Source organism: Cryptotermes secundus, unplaced genomic scaffold (genome assembly GCF_002891405.2).
Source record: "Cryptotermes secundus unplaced genomic scaffold, Csec_1.0 scaffold139, whole genome shotgun sequence".
Taxonomy (NCBI): Eukaryota; Metazoa; Arthropoda; class Insecta; order Blattodea; family Kalotermitidae; genus Cryptotermes; species Cryptotermes secundus.
The window spans coordinates 168,539-195,006 of record NW_019735555.1 but is presented as its reverse complement, the minus strand read 5'-3'; the positions used below and the strand labels follow the sequence as shown (position 1 = coordinate 195,006).

Below are 26,468 nucleotides of genomic sequence, written 5' to 3'. Positions count from 1 at the left end.
CCCCCCCCTCCCAGGTTAACTTTTGAATGCCTAAACCAATCTCTATGAAACTTGGTATCCATATCATGGCAACTGAGCCCATGTCAATGGTGTACTTCATAAATCCCTCCAATCAGTCATGTGTCTGTACTCCTCTACCACAGCAATGCATACACACAACAGAAGAATTTTTGGATACTTTTTCTGGATTGTGTTATCTCAAAGGTAAGTAGGTGATTAGTCCTTCCCCGAATGTCTTCTTTAAGCTAATGATGTACTGAAATTTCCATTTACGATGCCTCAAATTTTGTTTTTAACTGCATACTGAGTCAGGATAAATGAGATTTACTTTGGTATTATTCTATTCTGAGTAGTCCTGAGAGTAGGGTTCCCAGATACCCCATTTTCCCCGGATTCTTCCGTTTTTTCACCCAAATTTTGTTCCTCCGTTTATTATTTACCCGGAGTGGATAATTCTCCGTTTTTTTTTTATTTAAGTCCATTGTGAATTATATTTCATGGGTTAAATATTATCATAAAATTTCTGTAATCCTTGGAAAATGACATTGTTATAGTTTCTTTCGTTATGTTGCATTTCATGAATGTTGGCAACAGTTGAGGTTCTAAACCAAAGCAGAGGTTGTTGGTGATAGTGTATTTTTAATCCGTTCAATCTTCGCTAGAAAGTCAGTGTCAAGTTAGCAAAAATGTTTGAGGGCGAAGAAGATCCATCAAAGACTCCTCCACGGAAGAAGTTGAAATTCCAGGCCAAACATAATCAAATATATCTTAAGAAATGGGAAGATATGTTTTCGTGGGTTAAGCTGGGACCAGACAAGAACCGGGAATTTTGTACGTTGTGTAGGAAGGATTTTAGTATTTCACATGGTGGACAAAGTGACCTGAGGCAACATGCACAATACAAGGGACATAAAATTAAGGAAAAATGTAATTCTGGAAGTTCAAATAAACTTTCGAAATACTTTGTTAATTTAAACAATAAAGAAGAATATGACAACAGCACCGCGTGCGAACTTGGTTTAGTGTATCATGCAGTGAAACACAACTTAAGTTATTCCAGTCTGGACTGCGGAAATAAACTTGTGTCCCATATTTTCAGTGATTCCGCGATTGCTTCCAAACTTTCATGTGGACGCACTAAAGCGGAAATGATAGTGAAGTACGTTCTTGCTCCTAAAAGTGTAAATGACTATGTGTCTATTTTAAGATGTCCAGAAAATACTTCAGAATTGTTTTCGTTGGCTACCGATGCATCAAACAGAAGCAATCGAAAAATGTTCCCTGTTTGCATCCGGTGCTTCAACCCTTTAAAGGGAGTGCAGAATAAACTTCTAGATTTTGTTGAAAGTGCTGAGGAAACGTCTATGGCAATTACTGGTTTGGTGCTGCAGAGCTTAGAAAAGCACAACTTGGATGTAAATTATGTGTCTTCTTATTGTGCAGACAATGCCAATGTGAACTATGGAAAAACACATTCCGTATATCAGTTGCTGCGAAGTAAAAACCCAAATTTACTGAAAGCTAATTGCTCTAATCATGTCATACATAACACAATTAAGTTTGCAATCGACAGATTAGATGTTGATGTTGAAAGTGTAGTCGTAAAGATATATAATCACTTCTCTGTCTCTGCCAAAAGAAGAGAAGAGTTAAAATCATTCTTTGAGTTTCTGAATTTGGAGTGGACTGAGATTTTGAGGCATGTTCGAACTAGGTGGCTGTCATTAACACCAGGCATTTCTCGACTGCTTCAGAACTGGGAAGCAATGAAGAGTTACTTCAATTGTATTCCCAACTGTCCAAAAATATTATCTAACATTTTCATGAAAGATGACCCAGAGGAAGCAGTGTTGCCTGAAATCTACTAATTTCTTAAGTAATATTTGAAGTCAGCTGGAAATGGTAGATAAAACACTGGAAAGGTCTGACTTAAGTGTACTAGAGACTTACAAATTAAGTTTGCAATCGACAGATTAGATGTTGATGTTGAAAGTGTAGTCTTAAAGATATATAATCACTTCTCTGTCTCTGCCAAAAGAAGAGAAGAGTTAAAATCATTCTTTGAGTTTCTGAATTTGGAGTGGACTGAGATTTTGAGGCATGTTCGAACTAGGTGGCTGTCATTAACACCAGGCATTTCTCGACTGCTTCAGAACTGGGAAGCAATGAAGAGTTACTTCAATAGTATTCCCAACTGTCCAAAAATATTATCTAACATTTTCATGAAAGATGACCCAGAGGAAGCAGTGTTGCCTGAAATCTTCTAATTTCTTAAGTAATATTTGAAGTCAGCTGGAAATGGTAGATAAAACACTGGAAAGGTCTGACTTAAGTGTACTAGAGACTTACAAATTAAGTTTGCAATCGACAGATTAGATGTTGATGTTGAAAGTGTAGTCTTAAAGATATATAATCACTTCTCTGTCTCTGCCAAAAGAAGAGAAGAGTTAAAATCATTCTTTGAGTTTCTGAATTTGGAGTGGACTGAGATTTTGAGGCATGTTCGAACTAGGTGGCTGTCATTAACACCAGGCATTTCTCGACTGCTTCAGAACTGGGAAGCAATGAAGAGTTACTTCAATAGTATTCCCAACTGTCCAAAAATATTATCTAACATTTTCATGAAAGATGACCCAGAGGAAGCAGTGTTGCCTGAAATCTACTAATTTCTTAAGTAATATTTGAAGTCAGCTGGAAATGGTAGATAAAACACTGGAAAGGTCTGACTTAAGTGTACTAGAGACTTACAAATTAAGTTTGCAATCGACAGATTAGATGTTGATGTTGAAAGTGTAGTCTTAAAGATATATAATCACTTCTCTGTCTCTGCCAAAAGAAGAGAAGAGTTAAAATCATTCTTTGAGTTTCTGAATTTGGAGTGGACTGAGATTTTGAGGCATGTTCGAACTAGGTGGCTGTCATTAACACCAGGCATTTCTCGACTGCTTCAGAACTGGGAAGCAATGAAGAGTTACTTCAATAGTATTCCCAACTGTCCAAAAATATTATCTAACATTTTCATGAAAGATGACCCAGAGGAAGCAGTGTTGCCTGAAATCTTCTAATTTCTTAAGTAATATTTGAAGTCAGCTGGAAATGGTAGATAAAACACTGGAAAGGTCTGACTTAAGTGTACTAGAGACTTACAAATTAAGTTTGCAATCGACAGATTAGATGTTGATGTTGAAAGTGTAGTCTTAAAGATATATAATCACTTCTCTGTCTCTGCCAAAAGAAGAGAAGAGTTAAAATCATTCTTTGAGTTTCTGAATTTGGAGTGGACTGAGATTTTGAGGCATGTTCGAACTAGGTGGCTGTCATTAACACCAGGCATTTCTCGACTGCTTCAGAACTGGGAAGCAATGAAGAGTTACTTCAATAGTATTCCCAACTGTCCAAAAATATTATCTAACATTTTCATGAAAGATGACCCAGAGGAAGCAGTGTTGCCTGAAATCTTCTAATTTCTTAAGTAATATTTGAAGTCAGCTGGAAATGGTAGATAAAACACTGGAAAGGTCTGACTTAAGTGTACTAGAGACTTACAAACAAATGAAACTTCTCAGTTCTAAAATCCAGCAGAGAAGGAAAGACAACTTCTTTGGTAGCAAAGCAAAAAACTCATTAACGGATTGTCTATGCCATTACAGAAAAAGGTTACTGAAGACCTGAACAGCTTTTTTAGCAATATGCTTCAGTATCTGCAAAAAAGATATGATGTGAGAGATGACAATCCCTATGCATCCCTTGCAGCATTTCCTCTACAGGAAGGGACTGAGTTCAAAGATTTTGAAAAAGCCATAGAAGTGATTCAGCTAAGTGAAAATGTTTGCATTGATGACCTGTACGAGGAGTTCACTAGCCATCGAGATTACCTCTGCAACAGTGTGAACAGATATGGTGATTATGTAGCAAACTGACTTACGTTTTTTTCTTCAGTACCTGAGCATGATGTACCAAATATTTCCAAAGTGGTAGGATTTTTGTTTAGCATCCCTGGCTCAAATGCTTTTGTGGAGCGAATCTTTTCATTCATGAAAAGTAAGTGGAGTGACACAAGAAACAGATGCTCAACAGATTTAATCAAGGCAGAACTCCAGGAGACAGTGAACTATGAAAGCAAGTCCTGTTCAGAATTTTATAAATTTTCAATTATTAAATTAAATTAAATTTCAATTATTAAAAAGTGCTAAGAGTTCAGTGAAATACAATTAACAGAATCTGATTGACCAGCCCTTGAAAGTTATAAATATGTAGTATTTAATATTTGTGTGTTCTACAAATGTGTGCTAGGTAATATTTTGTGCATTCTATAAATATGTAATAGGGCTATGTAATATTTGTTTTGTTCTATAAATGTGTAGTAGCATTTTGTAAGTTATGTAGTATGTTGATTATGTATATTTTATAGCCTATTAGTTGTGAAAAATGTTGTTATATACAAGCAACGAGACATCACTCCTTTTTTTATTTTACAAAATCTGGCAACCCTACCTGAGAGTCCATCTGGATGCAGTGGTGTAGTGAGAAATGTCTTGTCCAAGAACAAAGGAAGTTTTAAAATTATGTTAATACTTTTCTCAACATTGCACAGATGCATTCTTATATCTAAATCCATTTCATGAGTTCCTGCCAAGATATGAAACTCATTATTCAGTTTATTTACTTGACTCATAATGCCAATGCTATATAGTTTCAATATTGAAAAGCACTGTTAAATTTCCCATGAGACAAAGCCCAAATCTTAATGGAATCACATTTCTGCAGTTGCAGCGTTTATGTGGGCGACGTGCAAAGAGGCAACAGCAAGACATGCAGCTCATTGAAGTTAATGGGGCTACAATAATGCCTGACCCTAAAGAGTGGTTTACCAAACAAATGACACAGGAGCAAGAAACTAAAATTCATAGTCACAGTCACAGGAAGAATGATGGTCCTACAACACAGCAACGACGAAAACATCAAATCACTTATCTTGCTTTCCAGGTATGGATAAAAACTGGTTGAAGATTGTTTATTATTTACTTCATTCTTGGTTTATTTAATGTGTTCAGTTGCTCAGATTATATAGTGTCAAATGATGGGATAATTAGTGCATCATCAGAAAAGATACAGGATTGCGGACTACATTGGTTATCTGCCTGGAGGGACTGAGGAAAACCACATACTTTACATGGACAATTGTCTCTCCTTTCCAGATATATTTGATAATCCGCACACAAGAGCTACTGGCTGCTTGAATATGTTAGTGAAAATAAAAAAAAAAATGCCATGGGGTTTTGGCAGTAAGATGCTATAAGTGAAATGGGGTCACACACATGGTGTGGTGAGAGGTAACTTAACGGCAAGATATTTACATACTGAAGACTGTGCGTGAACCACCATGGGAAGGCAGATTCTATAATAGCCATTAAGCGTTCAGTTCGTTGGACCATATTGAATGGCCAAATGTTGCAATCAAGCAGGTACCATTTCCACTTCATACTTGGAGGTTTCAGGTTAAGACCTTGGCCAAGGGGCCCGCTATCGTAAGGTTTTCAGTTTTCCTCAGTGCCTCCAGGGCAGTGCTGGCACAATATCTCACTTTAGGCCACAACAGTTTCCTTCTGCATCCCTTCCAATTCATTACTATATCATTCCAAGATACAGCCTAAGCTAGTGACAGCATCACTAAATAAACCATAAATAAATGAGTGCATAATATTATCTTGCAGTAGCATACTAGGCCACTGAAAATTTCATGTGACTTGGGTTCAAAATTTGTTGGAAATTAGTGCAAAAGAACCTTGTTCTCAGTCCATCTCAAGAGGGAAATGAAACCCACAAGCCCATCAGATGCTTGAGCTGTAGGATCCTATTTGTGGTGTCTCAGCCAAGAAGAAACAAATGACTGTCAAATGTATAGCTTCAATTTCAAAGTACATTGATGTGTCTGTAACTCAAACAATACAGACCTTTAACCCCTCAAGCGTGTGCGATGCACCATATGCGTCCGCTCAGTTACATGCATCTAGCGTGAATTTAAATCCCTCCCGGTGCTTTATTTTCGCAAGCATTGAAGGTTTTGTGCAGACATTTACCTAAATATTTTTAAATAACAAAATCGCTATTTGAAAAATTCCAAAAAATTATATTATATTTACAGTTGTTTACGGTTCATTATTATAAATGTGTACTCACATTTTGTCAAGCTATTTCTTTTTCCCAGCTCTCCATATCCAGTGTCTAGTAGTTGATCTTGGTGTGGTATTGCTCAAAACAGGGGTCTAGGCAGAGAGACAGTGTCCCTGGGCAGTTTTTACACCCGTATCTGGTTTCTTTTCTCTTTCTGTTTTTTGTACACACCATACACCTTCTTCTTCCAGCTTTATAAGTTTCGGTTTTGGGATTTTCTTGAATGAAATGCTGACCCATCAATCTCGTACATTCCATGTCGGTATCTGAAGGACGCCCTTTGCGCTTTTCTATATTCTGTCCATGGGACTTTGCTATGATCTTATTCACTAAGTTTATTCTGAATAACAGATGATCTTTCTTGTTCCCAGCCTTGCAGTACAGAACGTAAGCGTTAAACACTACCATATTTACTAAGTGGTTGAATAATTTCTTGTACCACGCTTTTTGCCTTTTCCTTTCTAGCAAGAATGTTTCTAGTAGCTGATCTTTCAAGTCTACACCTCCCATATATTTATTATACTCTATTACATACATAGGTTTATTTACAAATTCTAACCCACCCTTTCGACGTACGGGTTGCATTTCGTCTGAATGTTTAGTATTCAGCACGGAGACATTGCGCTTATCCTTCCACTTCAATGCCACCAATTTCCCACACTTTGCACTAACTACTTCTCCTTTCTTCAGTTTCTTTTTTAGATTTATTGGCATACCTTTGCATGTGATTTTCACTGTTCCAACAGCATCTGTTGTCCTCTGAACTAATCTCTGGAAAAGATCAGGACTGCTATAAAAGTTGTCAATATAAACACATCTGCCCGAGTCTAGTAGTTTCTCGCACAAACTTAGAACTTTTATTGAGAAAAGATCTGTGTCTTTGGTGATTTCACAGCCTAATTTTGTCCCTGATCGACTGTAAATTATAAAATTCCACAAATATCCTGCGGAATCACAAAGTTCAAAAATTTTAATCCCAAACCGGGAAGCTTTCATAGGAATATACTGTTTCCATGAAAGTCTACCTTTCCACAATAACAAAGATTCATTGACACTTACTTCTGTGCACGGTATGTACACTTTCTGGAACTTATTTTTCAAATATTCACTAACCAGAAGAATTTTGTACAATTTAGGATCTCTTTTTGCAATTTCCTTATTGGTGTTATCTACAAAATGGAGAAATCTGGTCAGCAATGAAAACCTTTCTTCACTCATTACATTGGGAAAAAATGGTGTTTCTAACATATGTTTCCTACTAAAATACATCCTGAGGTTTGGTTTCTGAATTATTCCCATCAGCATAAGCAAACCTAGGAATACCCTAACTTCATTCGAAGTTGTAGGAACCCACTTTTGAAACCGTGATTTCTTTCGGGTCAGCATTTTTTCTTTCTGATGAGCAAGAAACTTTTCCGCATAACGGTTTGTTTCATTCACTATCATCATAATCAGATCATCATCAAAAAATAACTCAAAATATCCCAGAGGATCATCTGCACACTGAACTGGCACTATTTGTTTCCCAACTAAATCACACGCAAAAGGTAGAGGAGGATTAGCACCATCGACCTCTTCCCAAGCATTATCTGGAGTATTGAGAGAAAACTAAGGTTCTTCCTCTTCCTCTTCAGAACTGGAATCGAGAGTATATCCACATGAACCCACAGAGTTTGTATCCGAATCTACTGAACAGTTTTCATCCAAAAGATCAAGCACTTGTTCATCAGACAAGTTATGAGAGCAAGATGCCATGGTGAACTAAATACCTCAGCTAAGGGACGGTCCCAAGGCAGAAAAGAAATAAATGCTGACATAGGCATCTGGCAACCTTGCCAGGCAACCTCAATCCCTAGGTTCGTAACATCGTAAATAAGACACCAGATTCTTCCCTTGTTTCCTATTAAAATACATTCTGAGGTTTGGTTTCTGAATTCCCATCAGCATAAGCAAACCTAGGAATACCCTAATTTCATTCGAAGTTGTGGGAACCCACTTTTAAAAGCGTGATTTTGTGTCAGGGGCAAGAAACTGTCCCGCCAGACAAGTTACGTAACCAAGATGCCATGGGGCTCTGCTAAGAGTGTGTCGCAAGGCAGAAAAGAAATAACAAATTCATAAATATTGATACAGGCGTCAGGCAACTTCAACCCCTAGGTTCGTAACATTGTAAATCAGACACAGCTGCTTTGTCGCCAGTAAGCCAAGCCAGTAAAAAAAAAAAAAAAAAAAAAAAACACAGAGACACAAACACAGACAAAAAGCACTCAATGAAAGTTAGCTAACAAATTATCTCTCTGAAAGCAATTCGGAGTGTGAGTGGGAACAATTCTTTCGTAAGCAGCAAACACCAGATGCTTTGTCCCAAGTAAAGCGAGTAAAAAAAATACCACACAAACAGATAGCGAGGAATGAAAGAAGTCGGTATTAGCTCACATATACATTCACTGGAAGTACATACATCAGAGTGTAGGCGTTAAGAATTCTTAGTGAAAAGTATGGATGCAACATATGAGGCGCGCACACTTACAGCACGGGTTTGAGCGGACGCAGATGTTGCGTCGCACACGCTTAGGGGTTTAAATGTCTGTGCTTAAAGTCAGGCTCAAGAGGTTAATAAATGTAGTAGTAAAAGCTGAATGAGGGGATCTGGTAACGGACTACACTGCATTTGTGTGAATTTCATTACTCTCTTGTCCCTGGCTGTTTTTATTGGAAATTTGAAGGTATTCTCTGTTACCTGATCTCAAAATTACAGTACAATTCCCATTTAGTGTGCCTTGTGCTGAGTATTTAGGTTTCTTACACCCAAGAGAAACTATTAATTTTACTGTTTAAAATACAGCTTTTTCAGAAAAGGTGCTCAGTACACAGTCATTAATGTGGCTTAAACATACACAAATAGCACTTCCAATTTAGAGGCTTCATTTATGTGTGCAGAAAAAGTTCCCCATTATCTTCCTTATTACTTTTTACATCTTGTGAAGTATTTCTATAAAATATGTTATTACCTTAAACCACCATGTCCTTATATTGAACCACACTTGTGGAGAAAGTCAAAAGTCAGAGGTTGCCCACACATCTAACTTAATCCTCTCTTTGAGACAATTGCAGTGTTATTATGTGAAAGAAGTTGTCATGTCATGCAGTATGCCATTGCAAGGAGAGTAGGAATTAAAGGTTTCAACATGCAACAAGAACACAATAACCACCAAACATTTGGTTTAAAGCAGGATATGTCTTTAACCCATTTGCAAATTATATAGAACCTATATCAGTTTAACCTCCAGAAATAGAGTTTTTTTAAACTCGTGATAGAGACTTATCAGTGATGAATTAATCTGAAATTCTGATGTAAACACTGAAGCAGATCTGTAAAGTACAGGATATAAAATAATTTATACTAATGGGAACAACATTTATATTTTGTTCCCCCCTTTTTAGATTTCAGTGTTCAAGCTGGACATGACATCCCCTGAGAACTATTAAAGTAGTTCTTTTTCAATAGGAACATGATAAAGATTATTTACTGCATGCATTCAATCCATATAGGCACTTTAAGTAGTAAAAATGTCTGTTGGACAAATTAGCCAAGTTTCATTTGTTTGTGGCTTTTGTTCCAGGCAAAAGAAAATGAGCTGGAACTGAAGAACCAGTGGTCCCAAAATCGGATGTCTCGCAAACAAACACAGTCTAAATATGGTTTCTAATAACTTGTGTATTATGTGTTTCTTGGCTCATCTTTTGGTTGTCTTAAGTCCCAGGATGCTTGCTGTCGAGGCACAGACATCAGACTTGCAGTCAGTTGTCTGTGTTTTACGAGCTGAGTCTGTATTTGCTGGTCAACATGTATGGATTTCTGTTTAAGCTGAGCCAACAGTTCCTGCGCCTTTGCCAAATCTGGTGGAAGTCCTTCATATTTTTGAAACTTCTGTCTTAATTTGGCACATTCATTTTTCATCTGTGCGATGGCTTCCACTCTCTCCTGTATGGTTCTGTGGTGTACTGAAACACCTAGTCTCTGTAGTTCAGCCTGTGATAAAATGGTATACAAAGGTTTAGACAATGTGGACAAAAGTACATTATATACCGGAATGATACAGCATTAAAGAAAAAAGAATACCTTGAGCTTTTCTAATGTGTTCTTATATTCTTCCATCTTATGTTGAAGAAACTGAGTTTCAATAACCTTCCCTTTCATTGCCTTTCTGAAGTCCTCCTGTTCTTTCCTTGCAGACTGAATATCCCTATGAAGTAAAGAGCAAACTTTTATAATTACAGAATGATAACTCTTGTACATGATTCCATTTTCTGATCTTTTATCTACAGTTTTTGTAAACTATAAAATTGTCATAAATAAATTCTTTTGGAAGAAAGCTACACTTGAATGGAACAACTTTATTGGGTAATTGTACAGATTTGTGTTGTCAGTGTGATGATCAGGAAATCTGCAACATCTGAATGGACAGTTTAAACCTCATACCGATTTTTGGCTTGTTCACAATTCAGAATTATAAAAATGTTCCTATAAATATGAAGTTGGATACTGGGAGGTATACTAACATTTGTTGATCCATTCCAGTTCAATTAACGTCAGACAAAAATAATGGACATTACACAAAAGCTACATATTCATACACACATCTCTAGCACATCCCACTGAGTACTTATTAGGGTAAAAAATATTTCATACAAAAGTTGTACTCATACATAAAAATGAAACACTCATTTTATGCCACATACACTTTCGGAAGTCTTGTGTGTTCCTCCCCCCCCCCTTAACGGATAAGTGAAAGGGACTCTTATTCTGTTAAAACCTGAGAACCACTGGACTGATTTTGATAACATTTTGTATTGGAGGTTCTTGAACAAATTCACTGACTTTTCTCAAATTTGATATAGACAGGCAGTGGTACTTTACATAACCAAATTACCACACCACTAGTAATAAAGGACTAATTTATAACTAAAGTATTCATCTAATATTTTAAAAATTGGAACTCTGATTATCTATAAGGGAAGCTACAATGTTGTCCACTATACCAATCAAGAGAAACGCGAGTTTATGAGATCTCACATGCATACATGCATGCCCTTTCAATGATGTATTTGCAATTAAAATGCATAAGGCTGTACTACAGATCAGGGCTGTTCAACTTGTGTGTGATCAGGTGGTCTTGTGGCCCATGAGAGTATCTTTCCATTCCCCGAAATGTGTCAACACTCGATCCGTTTAAAAATGCAGCAAATCTTGCTTAAAAATAAAAAAATGCCTTCTATAAGTTAATATTCCTTAACCATTCCCCCTTTAATTTAGTTGCACTTTTCAGAATCCTACGTTGAGTTCTTTAAGAAAAAGTTTCTGCACTTTTTATTTTACAGATGATTACAAAAGCATCCTACTTTTCAACACATTTTTCACAGCATCCTACCAACTTCTTAATGCTCTCATAATAGAAAGTCATTGGTTGAGCATGTAGCCACTGTTGCACCGTGTTCTTTACATCCTCATCACATCAAGATCTTCTCCCTCCTACAGCTTCTTTAAGCATCCAAAGAGATGAAAATCAGATGGCGCCAAATATGGACTGCAAGCTGAATGTTCCATTGCTTCCCATTTTAATTTCCTGAGCATTTCCAATGTGTGGGCCACAGAATGGGGACAGGCATTGTCATGCAACAACAGGGCACCCTCTAACAGTCTCCCACTTCTTTTAGAATGTATTGCAGGCTTCAGCCCTGTCTGAAGCATGTCACAATATGTTGCACTTGTGACAGATGTTCCACATTCTAGTTAGGTAGGTCTCAAGAATAGACCTTTGAAAATCCCAGAAGATGGTCAACATCAGCTTGCCTGCCGATGATTGCATCTTGAATTTCTTTGCAACAGGAGATGACGGATGCTTCCATTGCATGCTCTTCCACGTGGTTTCTGGTTGATAGTGCTGACCCAGGTTTCATCACCTGTGATGATCCATTGGAGAAAGTTGTCACCTTCTTCATGATAATGAGCCAAGTGACAGGAACAGATGTCTAAGCACATGCAGTTATGCTCATCTGTCAGTTCCTGTCCAGGTACCCACCTGGCATACACTTTATGGAACTGAAAGTTATCATGCATCACAGAATAGGCAGACCCAATGCTAATAATATTCAGTTTCCTAGCTCCTCCTTCATTGTGGTATTGTGGCTGTGACTGTATGACCTGAGCGCTCTGCAGCAGTCACACTCGTACAGCTATTTTTAAACATTTCAATCCACTCATACACAACTCTACAAGAAAGGGCACTGTCCTCATACTGAGCGCACAAGCACTGATGAATTTGTCCACCTGGTACACATTCCCCCCCACAAAAAATGTATCACAGATAGTTGCTCCTCCTTGGTGCAATTCCAAAGTTTTGCTGCCATGTTCACTACTTCATGGAAACTCTCACACTAACTGCAAGGTCAACAGGCTTGCCTTGATGACTAGTCACATGACACCCTACAACACCCCCACCCCTCCTGCTCTTTCCATTTTCTTCGAAGATATAAAAGTGTGGAAACTTTTTGAAGATACCTCATAGAAAGCCACACCTTAAACTTCTAACCCCTAAAATATGAGCAGTCCATCTGTCAGCCTCAAAGGCCTTACCACAGCAAGCATAGTTGTAGATGGCTCCAAATTCAAATCGTAAATGTCCAATCATTCAGCAAGCAAAGTTGAGGGTACAGGCAGCTAAACAGTGGGTAGAAACAAATATGATTTTATGTTTTCGGACATTATCCATCGTCTTGTCTCTATCTAAGAACTGTCCTGTTTATTTTTCAAAACACAACGTTCTGGAGACTGGATTCTGTCTCCGCCTTCAAGCAAGTGTTCAGAAAGGCTGCTACAGGCTGTTTGAGAAAATGTAATATGGAACCCATTACCTGGAAAACCTGGGACCAAAGGCTTTCCAGATTTTGGAATTTTCTGGGTTTTTGATCACTTTGCCAAAAAAATTATCACATGTAAATTCAAAAATTAAAAACATATACTAACATTTTCTGTACCTAAAAAGTGCTTGAAGTTGAACATTGAGGGCCAGAATTATAATTCTTGTCAGCAAAACAATCTTAATCTTTCTAAACATGTCTTGCAAATCAAGTTTCATGCCTCTAAAACTTTTTTTTTCTTTTTGTATAAATCATCTAGTATTTTATATACCTATATATGTTCCTCAGAAACACTGTCTAAAAACTTCCAGATTTATGGATTCCAAACAAGCAGTCCCATACTGCAATATCCACTGAGCTGGGCAAGGCACAGCTCAACTGCAATAGCAGTGACAGTGAAAAGCCAGACATAGTGTATCAGCAAGTTTACTAAACAAGACTGTCGCATCACAACATTGAAATGACAATGATATTGGAGAATTATCAACCATAAATATGATAATTCTGATATTCTTAGACTTTTGCAGTATCCCAAATGTGACAAAAGGAGAACAAAAAGACATCCAAATCTCACATGTTATTGACTTGATCAGATATTTTTCATTTAACACTATCAACTGCTGATGTCATACAGCATCAAATGACAGGATCTTATCAGTTTTGAATTATGACATACATGAAAGGAGGTGATGACAATGTTCTACCCAGGGCTTGTCTTCAGACTGGAAAAATATCAGTGAGAAACCCAGCCTTCTTCAGATATTCAGTCTTATGAAGCCAAAAGTGAGGATTTTCTGTCACACACATTATCAAAGATGAATAAAAATGGGTTCCCCACTATGATCCCAAAACAGAATAATCTCTGGATGCTCTATACATGGTCAGGAAAATAAGTTTTGACTCTAGTTTTTTAAGAATGTATATTAAGAGCTAGCGATACCAGCAACCTAGAATTTTTCAAAGTAATCTCCCTCCAATTCTTTACCATGTTCCCAGCACTTCAGCTATTGTTCAATAATTTTTAAATCCTGAATAGGGATATCTGTGAAAATTTTCTTCACAGATGATTTAATGTCTTCAACGTCCAAGGAACGCTTTCCTTTCAACATGTTCTTGAATTTTGGAAGCAGTCAGAAGGAGCCAAATCAGGGAAGCGGCATATGATCCATGGCAAAGATGCCTTTTCCTGCTAAAAACTGCAACACCTGAAGCAAAGAATGTGCCAGCACATTGTTGTGGTGAAGAATCAATGAGTGATCCCTTCACAACTCTCCTCACACCTTACAGCATCAATAAGCCTTTTCAACACCTGCACATAGAATATCTTATTAAGAGTGGTCCCTCTGGGTATAAATTCAAAGTAGATATAACCCTGATGTCAAAAAAGCAGATCAACACTGTTTTGATCTTGGACTTTGACATCCGTGATTCTTTTGCCTGGGGGATTTCTTCAATCTCCACTCCACAGACTAGCTTTTGGCCTCAGAATCATACTGAAAACACCATGTTTCATCACCAGTGATGACATGATCCAAAAAATTATCTTCTTGAAGTTGTTCTGCACAGTCCATCCACAAAGTGAGATGTCTGTCCTTTTGTTCTTCTGTCAAGTTTTGCGGCACAAGCTTCACTGATAACTTTCTCATGCCAAGAACCTGTACTAAAATGTTCCTAACAATTTCTTTGTTTTTATCAAGTTCATCAGCTATCATCCTGCAAGTTCTTCAGTGGTAAGATTGCACAAGTACTGATTTTTGCAACATTTTTGTCCGTTCGCTTCATTACGGGAGCTACTGCCCTTTCATCATCATTCACATCTTCTCTACCTTCTCTGAAACGTTTGTGCCACTTAAAACATAACTCTTTCTCATAGCAGATTCACCATAAACGGTTTCTTAACATCTCCAACACTTCACTTGGCGATTTCAGCGGTTTAACAAAATGTCACATTCACTCTCTGTTCTGTTTTCATGTCTAAACAAGGTCGATGACAAGTGATCTAACAAGCAACTGTTCAACAAATACTCAATGCAGCTTATCCAAAGTTTCCATGTGAGCTCTGTCTTGTTGGATCACCTAACAGTCAAAGTACTAGTGTTGCCAGATTGCCTAACGTGAAATTAAAAATGAGTCTCAAAACTTATTTGCCAGAACTTGTACATAACAGCAATATTCATAATGCAGCCATTTGTTGATGATGACATGATGTCTGTTTTAAGACAAAAAATATGTCCTGATTATGAAATTTCTACCAACGGGTGCCACAATTAACCCTCAGCAGAATGAAACTAAAATGCCACATCCAAAGAACTTGTCCTGAACAAAACACAAATCAGAAACTTCACTTTCATTAGTGCCCAACTTCAAATTATCACACACAGGAGACAGGTACAGTAAACTGTGGGCCATCCTTACCCATTCCACTCATAACAAGGATCCTCTACCATTAGGTCACAGGTCTCTTTGGCTTGTTAAAGATAAGGGAGAAAAATTTTGAGAAAAGGAAGGATTTAATGAAGATCTGTAACTGGTTCTGATACTTTGACAAACTGCACAAAACTAGTTTACTGTGCTCAGTTCAAGTCAGCAAAAATGTACACACTGATACTGCACCAAAAATAATCTCTCACGCATGTCAAATATGTATGTGTATTCCCTGTAAATGCAATTTTACATTTTGGAAAGCTTAGAATATACTAAACAACTTTACCAGTTGTTCTGTATGGATGTGAAAGGTGTATTCTTACTTTGAGTGTAAAATGTAACTTAAGCATTTCAAAAGAGTAAGCTCAGGAAAATATCTGGTCATAAGAAGGCCATGTGAGCAATGTAGGATTTATATGCCTAAGTATTTCTTTATTTATGCACATCTCCTAGTGAAATCTAAGTACTACAGTGTGCTGACCATACACTAGTATGGGGGAAACAATGAATGCATACAGATTTTAGTGGGGGAATTGCTTGGAAAATGTCTTAAATGGAAGACTGAGGAGATGGTAAGTGCATAACACAAGATCAAAATTGTGCCCAATGGCGGATTTTGGTATTAACACTGTTACCTCCAAGTTGTATTACCACAATGTTAGGAGGGGAAAGAAGCCAGTCCTCGTAACTGAGATACAGTGGAACCTCGCTTAATGAGCACCTCTTATAATGAGTAATTTGCATAACGAGCAAAACAATTTGTAAAAAAAATTACTCTTAACAAGCAACGTTTCGCATAATGAGTGACGAGAAGGGAAGTCCCGGATTGTGCGCTTGCTACATCAGTCTGTGTTTAGCACTCGTTCCGCTAGTATCTTAGTGTTGCTTGTGATCACACATTTTTCCAGACTTGTGTTCAGACATATTATTTGTGATTCTTTTATTGTGCAAAGTTTAACCCTTTCAAAAATGTCCCCAAAGAAAAAGCCGCAAAAAGACAGCCATAAGAGAATAAAAATAACCGTACAAATGAAACGTAAAATCATTGAAAAGCGAGAACGAGGTGTGAGCGTGGCTGATCTAGAACGCACATACAATCGGTCTACATCAACAATTTGCATGATTAAGCGTTGCACTGTGTTTCACAGCAAGAAGTTGTGGAGGAGAGTTTGTCAGAGGAGGAGGAGGAGGAGGAGGAGATAACAGCAAGGCAACAATCTTCTGGCGCAATAAGAGAAATGCTGAAATCATGGGAAACTGTTGCATCGTAAAGTGAGAAGCATCACCCTAATAAGGCAATGGCTATGCGCGCTACAAATTTATTTAATGATAATGCTGTGTCGCATTTTCACCAAATTTTGAAGCGTTGGCAAAAACAAATGTCTCTAGACAGCTTTCTAGTAAAAAAGAATTAGATATGTATCATAAATAATAAACTAATTATTTTGATTTTTTTTTCTGCAAATCGAATTCGCATTCAAGGTTGCTTCATTCCGCACACACGAAAACATGAAGATGATTCACACTCCTTAACAATGTATATATAATTTTCTTTGAATAAACATTATACATAAAATGTTTTGAGTATTTTTTTCAGAATGGAATGCATTATCGTATTTTACATTAATTTATATGGGAAAAATTGTCGGTTAACGAGTGTTTTGCATTACGAGTAAGATTCTGGAATGAATTATGCTCGTTAAGCGAGGCTCCACTGTATCTTAAACACGAATACAATGCTAGTAGCAGTAGTAAAAACCACTTCACCACAGCAAGTGTAACTATCATCTGATGTGCATCAAATTTGAAGCCATAACGAAGGAAGCCGCATGGGGCCGCGCCATAGCTCAAGCGGTTAGTCGCTGGCTACCCACCACGGCGGCCCGGGTTCGATCCCTGGTCTGGTCAAGTGGGATTTATGGTGAACAAAGTGGCACGGGGGCAGGTGTTCTCCAAGTACTTCAGTTTCCCCTGCCAATCTTCATTCCACCAATTACTCACCTATCATCTGGGGCTGGTACAACAGGTCAGAAGTGGCCACAGTACAAGAGACTTAGTCCCACCCCACTAGCAACAAAAAAGGGAAGCCGCATAACTGGCCAAATTTAAGGTATCCATACAAATTGGCTATGAATATTAATATACTGAAACTTCAATTATACAATCCCAGATTTTACGTATTTTGCCAATTTACACATATTTTGCATGGGCCTGGCCAAATGTCCATAACATAGATGTTAAACTGTAATGGATTTTATGTTTTCTCAACTTCAAGTTTTCCCTGAATTTGCACTTCATTTTCTAGTCATAACTATGAAAATTTATCTGATTTTACATTTTGTACTTCATTTCTTATAATTTCTTATTCAAGGTAATGAGGCTCCTTCCCTGTCAGCAGTCAAAAATAGTTCAGTCTGAAAATCAAGTTGCTGATGCATAGCTGCAAGTGATTCATATGCACCATTTTGACTTCACTGAGGGCTATTGTGCATGAGGGGATTTTCTGCAGCTGTAGTCCAAGCATCTTGTGCATTAGTCCAATTTTGATCTTGCTGTGTCTCAGTATAACTGTAACTAAACAAGAGCAGCATATCTCTCTCTCATGTCTGATGTGTGTTCCAAAACGTGACTACTACAACATAGAAAAAATGTTTTCATAAGTGAAACGTCCACTAGAAATGCATTCAGATTAAATTCTTTAATCTCCAAATGCCCACGCGACTTCACTCCGTACAGACCAATTTTTAACGTTAAGATGAATTTAACAGAAGATAAAATATGGATAATCGAGGAAAATGGAAATCATTTATAATAAGGGATAAAATAAATATTTTTGCTCAATACATATTGGCACACGTGTTGAATTGGCACTATGCTTGACACTTTCAAGTGTCCCTCCTAAACATTACTGTGAAGAATCATTTAGAAACTGAAAGAAGTTACATCCAGTGTGCACTTTTCTCCAAGCATCACAAATGACTTAGACATTTGCCACTGGAGAAACTGGAATCTGCACTTGCTATGTGGTTCAAACAAGCATGAGAGAGTAATGCTTCTGTAAATGGCGGCCACATCAAGGACAAGTCCTCGCACATTGCCCCTCATCTAGGAATAGCCAACTTTTTGGCTTCCAATGGATGGAACAGATTAACATCAGACACATTGTTTACAGAACTCTTTATCAAGTGAGAACAGAGTGTTGATCCAGAAATTGTAGAAGACTGGAAAAATTACTAACTATTGCAAGAAATTGAAGTTTATGACCTCGTAATGCTAATGAGACTGGTCTATTTCTCAGTCTACAATCTAGCAAAACCTTCACTTTTTAAGGGGTTTTTACCATAAAATCTGAACAGTAGCTTACTGTACTCCTTGCATGCAATGCTGATGGCAGTGGAAAACTGCCACCTCTCAGAAAGCATGAAAGTCTACGTTGCTTCAAGAATGTCAAGAGACCACCTACAAAATATGAAGCTAATACAAATTCTTCAATGACCACCAAAACATTTTAAGATTACCAAACACAACTAAATAGAAAACTGGTTGCTAAAAATCACGCAATTTTGCCTTTCATTGATCAGTTTGCTGCTCATCCAAAGAACACATTTCTCAACTTAATTAAGTACCAACCTTTCCAACTCTGCAACTCTCTGTTTCTCTGTAGACAGCTGCCACAATTTATTTTGAAATTGCAGTTTTTTTCTTGAAAGGCGAGATTCTTCCATTACCATCCTTGTATTCTGAAGAACTATGTTAGTTGGGGTTGCATCATTAATGTTCAAAGCCTACAACACATAAATTTCATAAATATACGTCATAAGGAAATGAACGTAAGATACATTGTATCTTTTTTCTTAGAGCCATCTGAAAATGGCCTCATTTTATATTCAGTTTATAGTTAACATATTTTATGATTTCATATACACCTGATATTGAAAGCATCAACTTTAAGTTTACACTAAACAGTACACTTTTGTGGGTGCTGGAACTTGATGTGTTAAAAGATATCTAGAACTGGCTGAGTGTCTGAAAATACTCAGTTGCCTCACGTCCAGTGACTGAGACCCAGCTAAGTAGGTGCATCCCAACCTTTAACATGTGGACATTAACGGAATGACTTTCCAAAACTTGGTGTTTTTAGAATACTAGATGATCAACATAGTTCAGATACTCAGTAATACTCAAGAAGTAAAATTTTAATGTTTGTTTAAATGCTTAGGTTTTTACAGCAGGAGCTTAACACGTGACTTCAATTCTTGGGACTAGGCTACAGTGAATGTTGAGGGTATTAATGGATTTTGGCAAACCTTGAGTCACCACCTTCAGGGTAAATGACTGTGGGAGTTTTGGCAGCTTTTATATGGCTCTCGCATTACACTGTCAGAGATAAAGTCATGATGCATGAACAGAGTAGCAGGATACTAACCAAGAGGGACTGACAATATGGTCAGTTGCAACCAGTTGGTTAGCATCCCACTTCTAATCACAACTTAAGCAGCGTCTACACGAGCGCATAAAATGCATCCGTTGTAACGAACGTACTTTGCTGAGGACACCACAGTTGCAGAATGAGGAGCGTAGTTTTCTTGTCTGCAATGGAGCCAGAAGAAAGCGTAGCATTCGCCTCTCTTGTTTATTTCGACAATGGACGTCACGATGTTCGTTACAACAGACGCATTTTGTGCACACATGTAGACGCTGCCTTAAACAATAATAGATGGAAAACACTGAATAACTTAACTCCTGCACAGTACACTTCTTTCTGATAGCTACTAAAATTAGCATTTGGCCTACAGATCTTATATATATATATACAGAATAGTTTAACAAGTTTACCATTTTTCACCTTGTCAGTAAACTTTCACTCTCATTACTATGGATAACATGGAAAAGTTTCAAACAAATTCTAATATAAACATAATAAACACATATATATATATATACATGGAAAACTTTAAAACAAATTTATGTTTATATCAGAATTTGTTTGAAACTTTTCCATGTTATCCATAGTAATGAGAGTGAAAGTTTACTGACAAGGTGAAAAATGGCAAACTTGTTAAACTATTCTGTACAAGAGACTCTCTTTTTAACATCTGTCATTCTGTTTGTTAAGTATCAATTATTATTATTATTCAAGTTCATATTAATGGAGGAACAGTATGAAAATATATTGTAATGTGTTGGGTATGTGTCACGTGATAAATAACTTCACGCCATCTTTGATCTAGCGAATTTATTTGACTCGCTCACACGCACACAATTCACAATTACAATTACTGCCATCAGCAGTATCACAATTACATCCACCGCTCTCGGTGACTGCTAGACTTCTGCTGCACTCGGCGACTTCACGATCCACACTGTGTCATTCCTGATCACACACTCTCGCTCACATGCTGCTCACCCGGCTTTCTATACTGTTCCGTTGCCTCGTGTTACCAGCGTTGTCCCCTGTTACATCACAGTGGGAAGTGCTGTTACGTCACCGCGGGGGAGGGGAGCAGAGTGTTGACTGGCCTGTTACCGTAGCAGTGACAGCGCTCCGATCTTGTTACATCACCGCTGGTGGGGGAGGGGGGTGTCCTGCATAGCACAATATGTCACACTGCTCCCTTCTTAACACTTCGCGGACTGGACGCCTAGGCCTAGGCGCTTGGGTTTTAAACGTGGCAGACCAGTCGCCTAAGTTGCAACACGCTATACATCGCTCTGGCACCACTTTAATTGCACGCAACTGCCTGCAAATGTGTGATAAGACTCTGGAATGTTTAGTTAGCAGTCAGTAACTTGACCTCGCTGTTTACTTAACCGACTATAAAGGAAAATGCTTTGCCTTCTTCAAGCTGTGTGTATCAGCCAGTAGGTAGTGGGGAGAATGGATCAAGGACAAATTCTCCTCCAAAGACCTAGCTGACCTGGCTTGTGTGTGAGACGCGTAGTAATGGTGATTCAGAGAGCGGCAGTGACAGGGGAGAACAAAGAATTGTGGCCACAGACAGTAAAAGTGACAGTAGCTCCGACAATAATGCAGGTAATAACATTGCGCGTAGTAACATTGCGGGAACAGCAAAAATCTAAAAAAAATCTAGACCCTGATTCAAAATTGAAATACAAAACGTTTCTGATGAATGTGGCAAAGGCTTGGGCTACAGATGAGATGGTAGCGAAAGAACCAGAGTCTGACGACTTAGTGCGACTTAGCCCATCAACTCCCACCCCACATAGCCCTCATGTGGACACCCCTGGGCGACTCTCAGGTGATATGTGGAAACATACCCTTGTGAAAATTGTGAAGAGTGAACATTCCAAGGGGAAGCATCCTTCTAGACAATGCCATGTTTGCACAGTTCACAAAAAAAAGGACTATGACTGTCTATATTTGAAAGTGTATAATGCCACTTCAAAAAGGGGAATGTTTCCAGGAATATCACACTTTCAAGCACTTCTAGGAGCATTGGTAAGTGTTCTCCAAAAATTATAGTTCATAAAATTAATTAGGAGATTTTATATTAATTTTTAAAGTGAACAGTGCACAAGTTAGGGTAGTAGGTATAAAAATGCCGCTCCCCAGGGTGATTTAAATATTTAAATCGCCAGTCTGCAAAGTATTAAGGCTGTTCATCCCAAATAGCCTAATGGAACATCCCCATTCCTTTTCTTTGCAGGCTGTTCTTGCAACGTCTTCTTTTTGTCCAGCTACTCCTCTTGCAGCAACTATTCTCCGGCCGTTACATCCTCCGCTCCCATCTTAGGATTGTTCATCCTCAGCAATTCCATGGTCCAGCATTCGTCGATCTGTTGTATCACATTCACTCATCACTTTCATTCTCCATTCATGCCGAGGAGGCTGGTGTTTCTGCTGGAAATCTCTATTGCTTGTTGCCCAATATCCAGCCCTAGGGTCTTCCTGAGGGTTCGGCTGGCTGTTCTCTCATTCCCAGGATGCAGCCGCCGTCTTGTGTGTTCATCCTTCACTCCCATACTGCCCTCCAGTTCCACCTGAAGTCTCCGCCCTCTGAGGGCTCCTCTTGCAACGTTGTTCCAAGTCTGGTTGTTCCCGACCATGTGTCCCTTGCGCCGTGCCACTCCTGCACAGCGGGTCATCCTTCCGGGATCAGCGACACATTTCTTCTGGCACCCATCCTGATTTTTGGTCCATTCTTTCTTGAAGGCATCTCTCCTACGTCGTGCCACTGTTGCACAGCGGGATACCTTCCTGCAGGCAGCAGCCTACTTCATCCAGGATTCACAATTTCCTTGGGTCAGTTTCTTCGGCTCTCTGCGTCATCCTGCAGCTTACTTCTTGTCTCTATGCCTCTTCTTCCGTCCTTTGACCAGTTTCACTATGGCATCTTCATTGGGGACTTCTCGTTGTTCTGCCACCTCAGGTTTCCTGCTCAGTGAGGTTGGCTGTTCTTCTTCTAGACGTGGCTCCATCTTCTGGCAGGCCATCGTCTCTGCGTCCATTTCGGGTTTGATTTCGGCCACCATCTCCTTGTGGCTGGTGTCCATCATTTTCATCATTTCCTTCCGTTCTCTTCGCTCAGACTGTCTGTCAGCTTCCAATCTGGCCAGCAACTCCTTATGGCCGGCCTCTGTCTTAGCTTGGTAGGCATCTAATTTTGCCAGTAAATCTTCGTCTTTCTTCCTATTGGCCTCCATCTCTTTCAGCATTTTGATTATTTGTTCCATTTTCATATGACAACACTGTGAACACACACTTCAGTCTTCAGTTCAAATTGTGGCAGTATTAATAGTTGTAAATTCAATTATTTGTCGAGGAGTGTTCAAGTTTGTAAACCAATAATGACAGCAAATTGTCACATGTTGGGTATGTGTCACGTGACAAATAACTTCACGCCGTCTTTGATCTAGTGAATTTATTCCACTTGCTCTCACACTCACACAATTCACAATTACACCATTACTGCCATCTGCAGTGTCACAATTACATCCACTGCTCTCAGCGACTGCTAGACTTCCGCTGCACTCGGTGACTTCACAATCCACACTGTGTCATTCCTGATCACACACTCTCGCTCACATACTGCTCAGCTGGCTTTTTATATCGTTCCCTGTTGCCTCGTGTTACCAGCGTTGTCCCCTGTTACGTCACAAGAGGGAAGCGGAGTGTTGACTGGCCTGTTACCATAGCAATGACAGCACTCAGATGTTGTTACATTGCCACTGGCGGGGGAGGGCGTGTCCTGCATAGCGCAATACATCACAATATGTTAACATACATAATTCTCGTACATGTTGAAAGGAAGCCGCATACTGACAAAGCAGTGGCTTCATGATGTGGCATGTGCAGAAATTAAAAAATGTCTGTTTCTTAAATTAGAATATGAGTGAGGTTCAGTAAATAGGTCATAAATGGAAAAGAGCTCTAATGGACATAATAGGTTTTCTATGTGTATCACTAGGTAGTAGCACAGGCCAGCTGCATGACAGTCTAGGTAGCAGACGTGCATGCACATGTTCAAAGGATGGTTTCAAGTAGTCAAAATGATGACCATGCTTGAGGAGTTTACTACCGAAAAGCAGAAGAACTGTATACTATAATCTTATAGTTCACATGGGTACCATACATGAACACTTGTCTTAATGTGTAACTCTAACATGACATTTAGACATATGTAACAAGACTGATTAATGTATGGTACAATAACTGAGGGTTGAGATTGTTGTTTGTGATATACAATGCAGAAGCTCACTTTAGGGTAGCTGTTCAACTGATTGGAATGATGATGAAGAGAAGTTTTAATGTGTACAGGCTGTCAGCCTGTCAACTACATCCTAAGCCTGAATCCACAGGGTAAAGTTAACAAAGGAGTGCATGGGTCCTCCTGCCAGCCTGAATGAACACCATTTCCTGAAGGTTTTGTTTCCTTTGTGAAATAAGCTGCACCTTACAAAATTTTACCTCAGATTGCCAGATAAAAGCTTGCTTTTCTTCTGCCCCCTTAGGTCTTGAAGAATTACCCATTTTTTCATTGTTTGGTACAAGTAACATTTTGTGAATGGCCACATTTCATTTAACATGTTATGAAGCCCCCTATTATTCAATTTTCTCCAACCTATCATTTTTCAGAGAACCTGCCCAATAGAGACTCCTCACATTCTATGTGCCAAATCTCATGTCAATTCTCCTTTGCTTACGCTGTTTTAAAGATTACATTCAAGTTTGTGGCCCTGTGTAACATTTTGTAATAGAATGTTTTTACAGTGAGGTGTTATTAGCACCACACCCAACACCCAACCCTCAAGCTGGAGGACCACCCATTGTCAGCTGTCCATGACTGCTTATTCAATACATTTGCAGCTACCCTCCACATCTGGAAGCCATCTCCTCCATCCACGGATTGACGATACACCATGCTGTGGTAACAAAGGACCCACTTAACATGCATATAAATTATACTTCGGATGAGTGACCAGGACAAACACTGTGCTTCCCACATGTTCTTCAATGTGTGATGTGAATCTCATGGCCTATCTTAAAGGAAAATGATATGCTATGTCCTCTGCTGTACTCATGGTTTGAAGAGAACTGAAGGACCATACCTTCAACTACTACTTTTGCTTAACTGTTGTTTCTGGACACACATTTAAAAAAATATGTATGAAATACCCAGATCTGCCATAAGATTGAAACCAGTGGCACGCAGTGAGGAATTACATGTACCCAAGACTGTGGTATCACAGAACTTTGAGGATGACAGATTTGGGGGGAGAAAGAAATGGATGTAGAAGCTATGAATCATGATACAGAAAATACGATACCAAATTTAGAAAAGCCCATAAAACAAATGCAGGTCAATTAAATTAGTTTGTAGAAGACTTATAACTTTCCAAGAATCAAGCTGAGTTTCTTGATTCCAGGTTGCGAGGATGAATCTTCTAGAAAAACATAAAGTGCTTCACTTTTCATAACCATGAAAATGTACTTGCAGTTTTCCTTTCCATGAAGAATGATATATCCTACTGTAACATACATTGAAAATTACACTTAATGGTCAAAACTCACTTGAACTCAACATATCATAGCATGCATCGAGCTTTTGCTGAACAGATGCCATTTCCCTCACTAACTGGGGCCAAACTCGTATCATGAATACCACCAGGGAACTAATAATGGGCTTCAACTATCACTGCAACACTACTGTTTTGTGGACAGGTGTAGATAAAACCCAGAGTTTTTACATTTTTCATACCAATGTCATGTTTCACAAATTTATTGATGTCTTAAACAACAGCAACATTCATTTTTGATGGCCCTGTGAAATATGCCTTCCTCATTTATTCAGAGTCTAGCTATTCTGAGATTTTCTAGCATAACTTGGACTAGGTGCAAAAAAAAGACAGCTAAAACCACTGTACATTTCCCAGCAGACATTCCTGCCCATCATACAAACAGATCTGCAACAGATCATCCTACATGGACAGGCCAAAAGGAATACAAAGACGAGTAGAGCTGCCTCAAGTGGAAATTTATTCTTACCTGCAGACAATCTACTGTTTTACAAAGTACACTTTTAGCACTTCCAGAAAGGTCATCTGGTGTAATGAGTTTTCCCAAAATCTTCTGCATCTGGAGAACTGCAAAGTAAATAATTTACTTACAATAATAGGTTTTTCTGTTTGGCTCACAGAAGAATTATACCAAGAACATAAGTCTTTATACTGTAAGCTGTACACTCAGTTCAACACAAAAGCTTGGGACTAAAAAATGGTTTCCTGCAATTGACACCCAGGCCCTACAAACATTTTATGGGCTAGAAACAATTTGCAAGAAAATAACCTATTAAACTATTATATTGTGACATGTTGACCCCTCCCACCCCGCAGCGGTAACGTAACGCTCGCGGAATAGGCGAGTAATCACCCCGCATCCTGGCAGCCATGCGCGGTGACGTCACGAGCGGAGCCGAAGAGAGCCGAGC

General features: G+C 38.6%; 2 protein-coding genes across 3 annotated transcripts in view; one reads left to right on the top strand and one right to left on the bottom strand.

Moving 5' to 3' along the window:
- The window catches only part of LOC111869526 (proline-rich protein PRCC), a 15,701-nt gene extending 5,796 nt beyond the window's left edge, over window positions 1-9,905 (top strand). For both annotated transcript variants that reach the window (XM_023861123.2, XM_023861124.2), the window contains exons 5-6: window positions 4,768-4,986; window positions 9,798-9,905. In XM_023861123.2, coding sequence (XP_023716891.1) covers window positions 4,768-4,986; window positions 9,798-9,884 — 306 coding nt within the window. In that variant the 3' untranslated portion in view covers window positions 9,885-9,905. The remainder of the gene's footprint in view (window positions 1-4,767; window positions 4,987-9,797) is intronic.
- LOC111869528 overlaps window positions 9,876-26,468 on the bottom strand; it is a 26,737-nt gene continuing 10,144 nt past the window's right edge. The window contains exons 3-6 of the mRNA XM_023861126.2: window positions 26,027-26,124; window positions 19,150-19,304; window positions 10,298-10,421; window positions 9,876-10,207 (exon numbers count right to left, since the gene is read on the bottom strand). Coding sequence (XP_023716894.1) covers window positions 9,896-10,207; window positions 10,298-10,421; window positions 19,150-19,304; window positions 26,027-26,124 — 689 coding nt within the window. The 3' untranslated portion in view covers window positions 9,876-9,895. The remainder of the gene's footprint in view (window positions 10,208-10,297; window positions 10,422-19,149; window positions 19,305-26,026; window positions 26,125-26,468) is intronic.